The sequence below is a fragment of the Eptatretus burgeri genome, chromosome 12, assembly GCF_056783735.1.
Source record: "Eptatretus burgeri isolate ZD-2024b chromosome 12, Ebu_testis_v1, whole genome shotgun sequence".
Taxonomy (NCBI): Eukaryota; Metazoa; Chordata; class Myxini; order Myxiniformes; family Myxinidae; genus Eptatretus; species Eptatretus burgeri.
In genome coordinates this window covers 4,409,703-4,424,327 of record NC_140972.1, presented here as the reverse complement: position 1 = coordinate 4,424,327, position 14,625 = coordinate 4,409,703, and the positions used below count along the sequence as shown (strand labels likewise).

Sequence of the window (14,625 nt, the reverse complement as noted above, 5' to 3'; positions counted from 1 at the left end):
ACATCCCGATGCGCCTTTATGGCACAAAAGGAATGGTATGGTTTATTTATCTGAGAAAGAAATGAGTTTGCTCGTTATCCTTACCGTACTGAACCCTTGGCCCATGATGCAAAGAACCTCGGTTCAAATCTCATCCTTCATGGGTTTGTTATGTGTCTAATTATGTCCTTGTAATGCATATAAAAGTACCGTTCACTGGTCAAGCCTGGTGTTGGCTCAGTGGTTAGGGCGGCGGCTTGGGATCCGAGGGTCCTGAGTTCAAGCCTCATTTCCCACTGAATTAATTCACCAGGGGGTTGACTCAGCCTGCCATCCTTCTGAGGTTGGCAAAATGAGTACCAGCTTGCTGGGATGGCCGAGTCATTCAAGTATCCTGCGCCAGAGTGGCGATCCGTCCGGGATTGTACCCAATAGCCAAGGAGACTGCTTCGGCAGCACCAACGCTCTGTACAGAGTATGGTCCCAATGGACTGTTCACTGGTCTTCTCGAGTCTTTGTCCTCCCTGTCAGTTATGTACAAGCTACACCCTGAGCATTCGATTGAAAAAGATAAAATTAAGTAATCACCCATATTAGCTTATGATTAGCCTGATTATCCAAATGAATATCGATGTCGTCGCTGCCATTCGACTTTGTGATTCTGTATAACCCGTTCTCAGATCACCACATACTTTCAACATCACAGTGCAAATTGGTCCAAGTTTGAGTTTTGTTCTCTCACAACTCTTCGAGTTGGAAAGAGGTCACTGGTTGGTGACCTATCGGAGAACAATATTTGCTTTCCCAATCAATGGCACAGGACTCCAGGTTTCATAACACAACAAACAGTTAAAAAGTTCGGCAGCCGACCTCCCCGTGGTGTTGTGTTGCCCGGATGGCTGTTCTGTTGCTCTCCAGTGAGACCCGCCGAAGTTCTCGCCCGCAGGTTATGCCAGAACAATGGGCAGCTTGGGGAGCTTGGGTCATTCCTGTGAAAACACATCCAGTGCCAGCTGGGAATAACGGAATCAAAATGGCAAAAATGTCAATCACAGCTAGCTGCAATGTGTTGAATTTCACAGTGGCCTACATTTACTTCCACGTAATGAACTTTTCAAACGGTCAATCATATTTTGTATTCATCAGAAGAATCGTTTTTCTTTATTCAAACATCAGCAATTTCCCAGCGTGGTCATCATCGTGCTCATGGGCCCCTCGGTGTGAGTTTGAGGAGGAGGAGGAGGAGGAGGAGGAGAGAATTGGACAGGGATATGCAATGTTTCATGGCGATGGAGTTCCGAAGGTGTGCGGGAGTAAGAAATGGTGGAGGCTGCAGGATCGCTACGGAAGAGAATGCACGCAGGAAGATGCATATGCATGTCGTACATTGACCACGCGACATGGTAAATGCACGACAATCAACTGAGTGCAGCTTCTTCGTAATCAACTGAGTGCAGCTGACAGCAAGGTTTTTCCGGTTCACGATCAGAATCTCATGGTCGGTTGGTTTAATCTCCCCCCAATGTCTTTACGTCGAGACGAAATAGAAAAGTACTTGATCCGGTCAATTTGCAACGGAACAGCCAATACTATTACAGTGCAAGGCAGCCATCCACGACATGTTTACACGAGACCTCCGTCTCTGCAATCAAGTTGTACTTAAATGACAGCTTTTTAAAATAAAAAATAACATTTTTTATTTTTTACTTTGGCTACTCCTTAAGATGGCTCCTTGATCTGACCGATGTTTAGGAAACGATTATTTAAATACATCATGATTGCCATGTCCGTGTCTTCATGTTTCAAAAGCATATATTTATGAAAAAGCACCATCTAAATAATTAATTTTCACAATTTTTTTTTAATACGTCCACTCTAATGCCAGCACTACAGCCGTCTTGTCTTGTGGTCACGCAAGCCGATCCATTTTGATGTAAAATTTGGACCCAAGATGACAGAAGAAGGCGAGCAAGGTTGTACGGCTGCAGATCGACGTGCAATCACTGCAGTCGCATGATGTATGATGTCTGAATCGAGAATTTTAAAAATGTGATATCCCTGATTGAGACTCTTTGGGTAATTGACTGTTTGAAGGTAGCTAATTGTTATTGCACTGTCGGCCGCAATGTTATTATACTTATTATATGGTACATCTGCACTTAACGTGGTGTCGGTCATGCATAAGATAAATGGTTAAAATGTTTTCTGCTTTAGTTTTGTAGTTTTATCTGTTTTTCAGCTCACCTGGAACAAAAATTGTTCAGGTGAGCTGTCAGCAATTTTGATGAAACTTGACCACAACCTTCATCACCCACGATGGACTAAAGTTCATGATGACCCTTCATGACCCATGATGCCAAAACTAATATTCCTGTATTCCAAAATATTGCATATTAAGTACGTCAATTTAAAGGTCAAAGGTCATTGCGATTCCAGGTATACACAAAAATAAATTAATCTAATATGAATGATATTGTTTGGAGAATTACGAGATGTAAAAATCTAGTTTGGTGTGTCCACCATCTTGTGTTTATCTGTGAATTCAAGCCGACGAGCCTTGTCGTCATTTCGGTTGTTGTGCTACGTGGACCAGGTTGGGGTCCACACCTGCTGAATGAACTCTCTCGGTCTCGTTTCAACATCTGCTGAGTGGTCGTCCTGGAAATTCCCCATTTGCAGTTTTTCCGTTTTCCCATAGATTTGTCGAAATTTCGATTCATTGCATTTTGAATTGTTTTAACACATTCTGTTGTGCGTGCTCACGGTGGCTGAAGCCTCTTGTGTTGCAAATATCGGATCTTTCTTTTCTAATTCTCGGTGAAGTTGAAGAATCGTCTTTTCGCATTGAATCCATATTTCCCCAAAATAAAGCTCTGAAGTGTCTGTCGCTGCGCTTGTCGTACTTTTAATCATGAATTTCAACAATGTCGAACTCTCTTCTTTCTGTTTGAGTCACAATGTCCAACTGAAGAGTTTTGTCTTGGACGATGCGTTGTTCACCACGAATGTCGATTCTTCCCGGCACCAAAGAGAACGTCATTGTTCCGTGGACCGTCCTGTACCTATACGGTGCATTTTACTTTATTGTTTTTTTTTTTCAAACCTGTCCGGCCCTGAATACTGAAAAATAATTGCAAAAACCACAGGCTTTCCCTGCATATTTGGCTGCCAGGTGTTGCATTCTGAAACATACTGGATTGCCAATAATGTGCAACCGGAGTAACACTCCATGGGCTCGGATAACAGAGCACTGCTGGATGTGCATGGTCACACATGTTCAATACATACCCATACACGGACGTGTGTACACGCACTCAACCAACATAATATCAAAAGATGGTGTACTCAGACAAATACTGGCCGGATTGCCAGGGAAACTTTCATTGAAATCTCAGGTCTTGGTTTATTTATTTGTCTGCAAGCTGATTTCCATGATGATTTTTATCTGCTCACCGCCCTTGTGTGTATAAGAAGCATTAAACGTACATCGATCCTTAATGCTGTTTGTACCTGTGCACAGTTTGTGTTCATGTTTGTATTGTGTGTTGAATAAAGGGCTCTGGTTTTCTGCATCGTTGCTGAATGTGTGCCAACGTACATGATCCTCGACACGATGTAATTCCAGACATTCATCTATTTTGATATTTTAAACAATAGCCATCATTGTGACTGCATATATTTTGCTGCAGTCATTCCATTCATTCCCCCTGTACATGGAGAAACAAGAAAGCAGTAACTAGCGACATGGAGGCTGATTGATGAGATTGGTGCATTGAATGGACTTGGTGATTGTCCAGAGCCTTCGGGGTCGAAAATTTAAACTTCCAATCTGACTGCACCGTTTTCTAGCTCCCCGTGAGATCTAACCACGCGTTTCCCTCTTGCCCAGATGTATGTGAACAGTCGACTACGTGTGCCCTTCCCACCCTGTTCTTCCATTGGTGTTTGTGTTGCACTTTTTTTTTTCTGCACTACATGGATGTGCATGGGTGTGTATGTGTTCTGCCTACTTCTTGTGCAAGTTCCTTTTGCCATCCATATTTCACTCTTCAGGTTTCCACCACCCTCCCTCCTCCCCCTCACCCACCCCCATCCACAGTGATCCTCACCCAGCTGTAATTGTAATTTCCTGTAACCATGCAATGAGCTTCTCTTAAAGACGACCTACGTGGTATGAGCATCTCCTTCCTCTTCTTCCCTGTCTGCTGCATCCCCATATTCCCATCACAATCTGCTCCAACTTTAACCATCTCATCATTCTGGAAGGAGGAATGGGCTGAAATTCCTCCAAACCGATGTGCAGGACTGATCAAGAGTAACAGGATACGTTTGGTTGAAGTTGTTGCTGCTCAAGGGAGTTCCACCACTTCTTGAATGTAGAGTTCACGTACTTTTTCCAACAAAGAAATTGAATGTTGGATCATTTTGCTCAATAAATAAATGAAAAAGTCGGTTGTGTGTGTGTGTGTGTGTGTGTGTGTGTGTGTGTGTGTGTGTGTGTGTGTGTGCGTGCGTGCGTGTGTGTGTGTGTGCGCGCTATTTATTTAATCATGTTCTCTTTATCTATTATTTGGACATGGATGAAGATCTGGTCAAATTTTAGGTCAAATTTATGCAGAAATAGTGAAAATTCTAAAGGGTTCACAAGCATTTCTCACCTCCGTGTACGGTAAGCAGAATACTTTAGTGAGGCATTAGCGAGGAAGCAGCTTGCCCTTCTCTACCTGGAAGGCCAATTATATTGGTGGGAACCTGCAGACACAATTAAAGGCGTGGAATCTATCTGTATCTGTCTTTAGTGGAGCAAGAACACAACTCCAGGCTGCCTTAGGTCAAACCTTCCGGTTCACCAAATAATGGTGCCAACTGGTGAGAGCTATGTCGGGCACATGCTCTTCTTCAGTTTCTTCAACCATTAAGGGGTAGCATTCACGATGGACTGCTCATGATTAGGTGAACTGAATGGTGTCTTTGTTGAAAAGACCAGGCTTCCCACTGCCTACTCCTCCTTTCCAAATCTCCCTCCCATTACAGTCTCTTTCCTGAATCAAATGAGCTTCTCACCTGCAAAGGTAAGGTATCCCAACAGTGTTGACGCATGATCAGCAATCGGTCATTATGGGCATTATTGCACTCGCACGTACTCAAAACCTGTGCATCTAAGCAAGTTGTTCCTCTCTGCTTTTCTGCAGATCCATCTGAGAGAGTCACCTCCACTCACCATGTTAGGTGACTTGTATCATTCCTTCACTAATTAAAATGGTGCCAAGACAGACTGCAGACCAGTTAGCCTTCTTTTCCTAATCAGCAAGTTAATGGCATTGATAATGCCATGCTAACCTCAAGGCCGACCTCTTGTCCAACTCTTTAATTCCAGGTCATGAATTTGGCTTCCACCCTGGCTATTCCACCCAAACACATGCTCCTCCTGTTAATTCAGCAATGGATGCTCTGAACATCATACAAAATATCAGATCAGTCGTTACAGCTTTCAACACTTTCTAGCACAGCTGTTGATTCAATGTTTTGTCAATGGCATTGGGTGATTTAGTCAAAGCCTGGCTGGTGGATTGTCTTCGATGCATAATCGATGCATATCCCTCATTGCCATCCTTTCCCCCTGCCTGTTTCCTGGTTTATATTGTTTACCTTGCAGCCTCTTTGGAAAATCCATGATTATCAACTGATCACACCAGTATGTGCCAGAAAGTCTCGAAACACCAATGACATTCAGGCCGCAGCCGCGTCCTTGTCTGCCAATTCAGACAAAATATGAAACTGCTTGATTGCCTGGAATATTTTGATCAAATAATGCATCCCAGTCCCACACACCCTCTGGTTTACTTCTGCAATAAACCTCTGACAGAGGTTCAGTCTTTTGAACTACTGGAATTGACAATCTACCATGACCTTTTCTAGGCCAATCGTATTTCTAAGCTGACCTCTAGTCTTGGGAAGCATCTTTGACTTCCCTGAAGAGCAAAGTTATTCTGCCTACTCTCAACTGACGGTGTTCGAGGCCTTTACCCACAGTGGCATGAAGTACGTTTATCCTCTGTCCGCTAGTGCTGCCAAGTCTCATTTTAAGCCATTGCAAGCAGTAGAATCATGGGCCCCGAGTGTAATTTAATGCACGTGAAAGGGAGTCGAGTGTAGACCTTCACACCTTCGTTCTGCATCTTGACTGGTTTTGTACTATGTGCTCAATCAGCCATTCAACTCTCTCAATCACAATTTCTCAGCCAGCAAAATCATACCTCATTGCCCTCCAAAGTCTGAGTTGGCTGCTGCTCCCCACCATTCTTTTATCCCCATCTTCTCTTGACTGTGGAATTGCCTCCCTGAGCTTGTTACCTCCACCACTGAAGGTGGTTGGAGGTTATATTTTCACCCCTGTTTGTCTGTCTGTGTGTTTATCAGCGAGCATGATATCTCAAAAAGTTGTAGACGGATTTGGACGAAACTTGGTGCAAAAGTTGGGTGTGTGACAAATTGATTTGATTTTGGTGAAGATCCGAATCCGGATACGAGAATTTTTTAAGTGACTCCACAATTGAGGGATGGGGCCAAACACGGTATCTCAAAATGCTGTTGACAGATTATGACAAAACTAGGTGGATGAGTTGGGGAGGTAACAAGAACAAGCCGATTCGATTTTGCTTCAGATCTGGCCTATTTTCCAACAGCCGTGATCTCTGTTAAAAAAAAAATATATATATATACATATATATATATATATATATATATATATATATATATATATATATATATATATATATATCCCACTCAGCCAGTGAACCCACAGTCTTAGCCACCCCACTTGTGTGTCGTCAGGAATGTGGGGTCGCTGTTTATATGTGACCTCAGTGCTGGATCTCTGAGCAGCTTTTGACTTTTTTGACCTTAGGTTGCCTGATTTTGCACATTATTTGTTTTTCTAATGACCTTTGATGCCTTCATTTTCTTCTTTTCATTGATATTTTGGGTCCCAGGAGTGGCAAGCAGTGGAACCTTTGTGCCAACTCCTCGAAAGTACCTTACGGCTTGGCCATCTGGCGTGCCGCTCTGGTGCTTTGCATGGCTTATTGTACCTGTTGGAATGCCAGCTGCCTGAAGAAGCATCTCGCCAACTTCTACCAACAGTTTGCAGCTACCTGCTGCGCAACCTCGAGGGAATTGCACAGTAGGTGTAACATTAACCATCAGTTTGTCTCATCGATGTGATGCCGTTTTTGAAAAGGTGTGCGTGCATATGTGTGTGTGTGTGTGTGTGTGTGTGTGTGTGTGTGTGTGTGTGTGTGTGTGTGTGCGTGCGTGCGTGCGTGCGTGCGTGCGTGCGTGCGTGCGTGTGTGTGTGTGTGTGTCTCCTTCCATAATTCCAAATCCATGAAACCTAGCGGCCCCAAACTCTACATGAATACGAAGGGAACTCCAAGGGAGTTCGTGAATGAAAATTGGATGTTTGGGTTAATTTAAACTCCCCTTTTGAAGTTGATTAATGACCTTATTTAATTATCCTTTATCCAAAGCGTCATCCTTGGTCAGCCCTCTGTCAGCTTGCTGGGGTCTAAATTCACCATTTTATTTGGCCTACTCAACAATATCTCGACTTGGAACAGGTCCTAATGATTTCTTTGCAATAAAACGCTCATTAATTTTTATTTTTTTTCTTTTTCCTCCCTCATTATCGAATGCCCAATCATACAGAATACCTACAAATCGCTGGATACATCACAATGTTTATAAATGCCTGGAGATACCGGTTTTCATGGCTTTGTTTCATTTCCACACATGCAATAAACTCTGGAATCTCTTAACCTGAACCAAATTTCAAGATTTGAACTGCAGAATTGAACTTAGCAGCAGTTCCAACTGCTGAAAAAGTCTTAATTTGTTCAATTTGGACATTGCTTGACATTCCGGGTGTCTCCGGTTGTCTCCGGACGTCTCTGGACAGTGTATAGTATGACCCAACCAGCCGTTCCTGATCAACCATTTTGTTGTTGTGCTTGCTTGAGTGCTTATTTGTGGTGGGCGGATCAATTCCAAAGAACTCGATTCCATGCATGGCATTGAAAGGAATCAAGAAATGAAAGGGAATTGACGTCGATTCCGAGTAATGCCAACTTCATAGAAAGAAGTGTTTTGTTTTTTTTCGGGGAAATTTTTCATTCCTGTTGGGCATGTTCCTGTTACCCATGGCCTGGTAATGTATTAATTGAAAAGGAACATGCCCCTGCGGTGTCCCGTTTGCAATATAGCAGCAAAAGCAAATCACTTGCAAACTAAACATGCCTCAAGGGCGTGTTCCTTTTAAATGAACAGCGAGGCATTTAAATATGGCCGGTAAAGTGTGCTCATTGTTTTACTGATGGCCGGGTAGGCATTACATCGACTGATGGAGTTTCACAACACGTCGTTCAAACTGTGTCCACAAGTGCAGTTTGGAACTATTTCAGGAAGGTTGAAGAAGATGGTCCAAAAGTTGCATGCTCACTTTGTTCAGTAGATCTTTCTCATCACTGTAATAAGTCCAAGATGCGAAAACATTTGAAAAGCAAACACGAGAGAGAGCACCTATTAGTGAGGTTGAGAATGCAGATTAAAATAACCCAAAGTCTGCAACAGCAACAAGTTCTCTTTCACAATCGACAAGTTGAATCTTTCACAATTGAAAGCACTTTCACCCCACTACGCTCCCTTTCTTTCCCTTCATGCTGCCTTCCCACCTCTCTCTCCCCCCTCCTCTCTCTCTCACCCCCTTCCTCACCCCCTTCCTCACTCCCCCCACCTTCCCCCCTCTTGCTCTCCCTTCACACTCCCCTCCTCGCTTCCTCCTCCCCCTCTTTCTCCTTCCAGTGATATCTTTAATGAAATAAAATATCATCCGAAATGAAAGCAGATCGCACAAAAAGGGGAAACAATGTGATCTTATGTAAACAGAAAAAAACACATCAGATGACGGTCACCACGAGGAAATGATGCGATGCACCGCACGACACCACGGGGCCCACACTTTGTACTTTGATCCATCAACCAGTGATGACAAAGGAGCATAGCATGTATTTTTTTTTATTGTGTTTAGCGGTGACATTACGTGCAGAGTGAACTGTGTACCGTTACCATGGGGTAGCGCAGGTGACCAAACACACACACACACACACACACACACACACACACACACACACAAACACTGGCTGACTAATGCATGCTGACATTTATTATTATGGATGCAAAGTTGACAGTGGAAAGCTGGGAAACACCAGTAGTGGGTAGTGGGAAGGGGTAGTGGGGAGAGAGTGGAGGAAGAAACGGAGCATGAACTACAACTGCACTCAGTCAAGCCCATACCTCCACTAGACTCAACAGTTTACGTTTACGTGAACTCCCCCTCTGCCGAACTCTAACCATGGCACCCCTAGGCCCGCAGGCTGCCTCCGAGCCTAGCTGCTCCCTATAAACGCGGAGGGTTGCCCTCTCTGGCATTGCCCCCCTCTGATGCCCACGTGGCGTGTTGATGCCCCGGGTCCCTTTCCGAGGGTCGCCCGTGCCCACTACACTGCCCCCGTGCCCACTACACTATCCCGGCCCCTTTTGGGCCCTTGGCCAACTAGTCCGGTGCCCGGGGTGCCCAATAAACAAAACTCACCTTTCTACAGCCACGCTCCCAGCCGGTCCATGAACTCTTGCACCCCTCCAAACGGGTTTCGTGCCTTCTCTCGACACCAACAACAAAACGACCTCCTTTTAGTAAATTTCACTACCCACTAACCAACATGAAACTGACCCCGGGGTCACTTGGGTAGGAATCACTCCTCCCCCCAACCAGTCATTCGCACCATGCATACCACATTCGCTCCACTCACACACTTGGGCCCACTGTCCCACACTCATTCCTCACACACTTTCCATTTCACAACTCACACCAACACTCTATACTGCCATCCTTCCTAATTAAATCCCCTAACTAACTCGTGCTCCCTAGTCATCCCTTATTCTCATGCACGTTCCATTTACTCTCCGTAGCTAAGCTACGTCCCCTCTTCACATTTCCATGTCTGTCCATGTCTCCAAAAATCGAAAAATTCCCATTTCCTAAATCTAAACTGAAATCCCTATAACTAATCCATTCCACGGGCTCCATGAGGCCTTGTCCCTGCCCCATGAAGCCGGTCTAACTATCGCAAACCCATCCCCCTAACTAGTACTTCCTGTGCCCCTGGACAGGGGGGATCTTCCACCCCTTGCCCAGGGAATCCTGTTCACCCGAAGTGAGGCTTGCTTTTTTCCATGCGCACACCAGCACGGCAACTCTCAACCTGCGCTCTTTCCCCGTGACGTCATGGCAGCTGCTCGCGCTTCACGCACCTCGTCCCTTATTGGACGGTAACATCCTGCAGGGATTCCCTTCTGCCGGATTTCAACCATGCAGCCACGACGTCACTGCGCATCCCAAAGCAAGCCCCGCGTTCGAGGGGTTCCCCACGCGAGCACATGTGCTCTGCCCGTCCGTAACCCATGCCGCGGAATCTCCGATGACGTCATTTGCACCCCGAACCTGCGCGACCTCTCGCGCAAGCCGGGGTATGCTCTGCGCATCGGGGAAACCGATTCGCACGCTCTGTGAACAGGAGGTGCAACGCAGGCCACATGGAGCTTTACAAACACACTCGCCCGGAGAACCCGTCCGATCCGAATTCACATTTCCAGCCTAACTTCTGTCCGTCCCGCAGGATCGACTTGTATCCACCGCGGACGTTTCTGGAGCGGATTTCACTCGCGCAGATGCGCACATTGCGGCCTCTTGCGTAGCACAGCACGGACCCCACACGCGCTGCCGTGCAAACCCGGCACGGTTCCCAAAATAGCTATGGCCGCTACTCGGCCTTTGTCCACCGTCGGGCACCGTCTTTGTTTGACACTCGCGCAAAAACTTCCACGTGCCACGACGCTCACACACCTCGACATGACACTCTCACTCGGACATGCAGTTGCATGTTCCCACACGCCAACTGCCATCTCCCTCACATACAGCGCTCTCACACACGCTGTCTCTCTCACACACGCTGTTCCTTCCACCCTCGGTGTTTCTCTCACACACACCTTCTCACTCAAGCACGCCGTTTCACTCACACATTTCGAAACCGCACACGCTGGAACAACCACACTGGGGATTCGCTCCACCACAAGGGTTTCCAGGGCCTCCACACCCCCCAAGCCTCGCGTGCACCCATTCACAGCACTCGCCCCTCCGAACTCGCTCGGCACGACCGGACCCACCTGGTCGAGATCAGCTTCAAGGGGGAATATTCCCTCCCTCGTTCCATAAGGAGGCTATCCGGCTGCTTGCATCGGGTCCCAACACATTCCACCAGCTCACCCCCATTGTCCTCCACTACCTCTACCTGTGTGTGCTCGTCAATTACCTGTAGTTTCTCCTCTACTTGTTTTATCTCAGTCACTTTGTTTATTATTTCCGTTTCTTCCTGGCTCCATTTTCCTTCCCATTTAAGTCGTTCTTCCTCTCTGAGCCCCTTTCGTTGTTCATTATCTTTTCGGAGCTTTTCCATCTCCGTGGACTCAAATTTTGCCCTCTCCTTGAGTTGGGTAATTTCAACCTCGTTTCCTTTTTGTTTTCTACTCCACCGTCTCTCATGTTCTTCATTCTCCAATCTCAGAGTTTCCTTCATTTTGTTGATCTCCCTTTCCTGTTTCATTCGTTCTTCTGTCTGTTTCTTATTCCACTGTCTCTCTTGTTCCTCTTTCTCCAATCTCATAGTTTCTCTCAATTGGTTAATCTCCCTTTCCTGTTTCATTCCTTGTTCTGTCACTATCTCCTCGTACTCCAACCTTGTTTTTTCCTTTTGTTGTTCAGTTTCAAATTCATACTCTTTTTGCTTTTTATTCCACTGTCTCTCTTGTTCCTTATTCTGCAATCTGGCCTTGGCTTCCAGCTGTTTGATCTGTTCAGTGTGGTTCCTTAACGTTTCATTCTCCGTTCTCTTTCTTTCCTCTCTTAACATCCTCATTTCGTTTTGTAATCCCGTTTCTTTGTTTTGGTGTTTCAGTTACTCAGAAGCTTTCTTTTCTAATTCCGTCCTCATCTCCACACCTCTTTCACATTCTTTCTTCCTCATTTCATCCATTCCCTCACCGAATTCCTTGCTAATTTTGAGCCAATACTTTCCTCTTTTTACCTCCTGTTCCAGGCTTTCTCTTTTCCGATTGCCTATTCTTACCTCTTCCTTCAGTCGTTCCAATTCCACATCGTGTTTCCGTTTTTCCTTTTCCAGCTTCGTTTTCCATTCTTCTTCTAAGTTCTTTCTATCCTGGGAGTTACTAATTTGCAACTCTTTTCTTTTCTTCAGTTCGCTCTCCGCACTTCTTTTGCATGCTTGCTCTCTCCTTTCATTCGTTCTCTCAGCGTTTTCTTTTAGTTTTCCCAGATATTTCTCTGTTTTGTGCCCGAAGCCCGCCAATGTCCGCCAGCCTCGCCTGCCATGATCACGTGGTTTAAATCGTTGGTTGGGAGCCCTGCCTCGTATCGTGCCGTTCGCTGTGCTCATGATAGCAGCCCGCTCCATGCTGCGCTGAGGTGCGATCGCGCTGCTATTTTGCGACTCCGTTTGCCGGCGAAGTTCGTGCTCAGTGTATGAGGGTGAGCTCCCCCACTGATTATAATTGGTGGTGGGGTTATAAAAAGAACCGTCCCGGGCCATGGATCCTTCATCAATACACATATCCACACCACCCTGCTCCCGTTCGCCTTGAACCGCCATCTTGCTTCTCGGAATAAATTTAAAGCCCGCAATTTAATGGGAACCGAGGGTCACTCCACACACCCTTGGTCCGATTCCCGTTCATTTAGTTTGGAGGGGGATGGATTTGAATCCCACACTCCTGAACACCAGTGTTTTAGAATTCCGCCTGCCGGAGTGCGAGCGACCGCGTCTAACCAATAGCGGTCGCTTCGCCCACCGAACGGACAATCCAGTCGCGGCTTTCCAGATCAACGCCGGAAACCAGCCACGGGTGTGTTTGTAACCACACCACAACCTTGTCCGCACTCTACCCGCGCTACAGAGTCCGATCGCCAAATCTTCGATTTACCTAATTATTCGCGCGGGTAGGTTACCGAGAGATTGTACCTCAACGGGACCGCTTGGAAACGAGCCGCTTAAGCAGCTCACATCCTTTTGGGATAACCGAGCGGGGTATTATCGCGCAGTCCCATTGGACCCGATCACTTTACCGGCTATTTAAAAACCAACTAAACTCCGAGTGCAAGATGGCAGCTCAATTAGGGAATGGACGCAACGAGCAGGTTTACATTCACACAAGGACATTTATTATAATAAAGCACATATGCAATTAAACAAGGCAAAACACGGATGCAATTATACAAGCAACAAAAGCACGACAAAAGAACTACAACCGTCTATTTATTATGTACAATCACTTGCACTTAACAGCAGTTACTACTTATTAGACGTGCCAACGGACACACGTACGCACACACACACACACACACACACACACACACACACACACACACACACACACGCAAACACACACACCCAAGAAATGGTGGCAGAGGCCTTTAATAACGAGCTCCAGCTCAGAGGACAGGTTAGCTGAAACCCAGAGCCTATCTCGAACCTCTCCACCTCGTGTGGTCTTCAAGTTGTTCGGACCCGGGCTCCAGCGAGAGCGAGCTGGATCCAATCACCGTGAGCTGCGATCCTTCCTGAGCTCCTGCGAATCTTCCCGCGCTTCTCAACACGTGCTGGTGAGACGAGGCACCGATCCTTCCCTTCGATGTGTTGCTTCCCCGAGGAACCACCTCCCACGCTTCTCAACACGTGCTGGTGAGATGAGGCACCGATCCTTCCCGTTGATGCGTCACTTCCCCGAGGAACCACCTCCACGAAGAGGTCGATGAGTCGCACCAATCCGGGAACCAAAAGGGAGAACAAAAAGAGCTCCACGAACCAAGAAGAGGAAGCCACCACTCGCAGCTCGATCCGAGCGACCGGCTTAACTTTCTTCCAAACAGGGCAGCTTGAAGCAAAAAGCTCTCCCGAGCCAAGCAGAAGCCGAAGCTCACGGAACCATCAAAGCAAAAAGCCTCCTCCCGAGCCAGACCTCAGCCGAAGCTCACTGAGCCAGCTGAAGCAAAAAGCTTCGGAAGGCCTCAACCCTAAACGCAAGCCAAGCAGGACCCGACGGTCTGCTGAACGACTCCCCTCAACTCCCTTCTCCAACTCTGCCCCCGAACAAAAGAAAATATCTCCTCTTATCCTTCTCCCGCCCTTCCCCCGCTCCCGGCGTGACTCATGACTCATGCCCTCGTGCTCCATCCCCCACTCAGGCACGGGTGGGAGGGAGTTGTTGACATCATGAGTCATGGGACGGCAGGGTGGTTCTTCCTCTTCGCGGAAGAGGGGGAGGGATGTCTCCATTGTTCGTTCCCTAACTATTGAATCGATCCACAGCACATCTAATCGATTTCTGAACATTTAAACAATGAAAGGTGAGCTATCTAGGGACCAAGCACTTATTGACATCGCTGACTCAAGGAACCTGTCTGTTGTGTGCAATCGAATTCCCAAATTCGTAACAATATATATATATATATATATATAT

At 46.4% G+C, this 14,625-nt stretch overlaps 1 protein-coding gene across 5 annotated transcripts in view; it reads left to right on the top strand.

Moving 5' to 3' along the window:
• Positions 1–14,625, top strand: part of HTT (huntingtin) — a 637,913-nt gene that overhangs the window by 567,361 nt on the left and 55,927 nt on the right. For all 5 annotated transcript variants that reach the window (XM_085849284.1, XM_085849282.1, XM_085849286.1 and 2 more), the window contains one exon: positions 6,972–7,162. In XM_085849284.1, the coding sequence (XP_085705410.1) occupies positions 6,972–7,162 (191 nt within the window). The remainder of the gene's footprint in view (positions 1–6,971; positions 7,163–14,625) is intronic.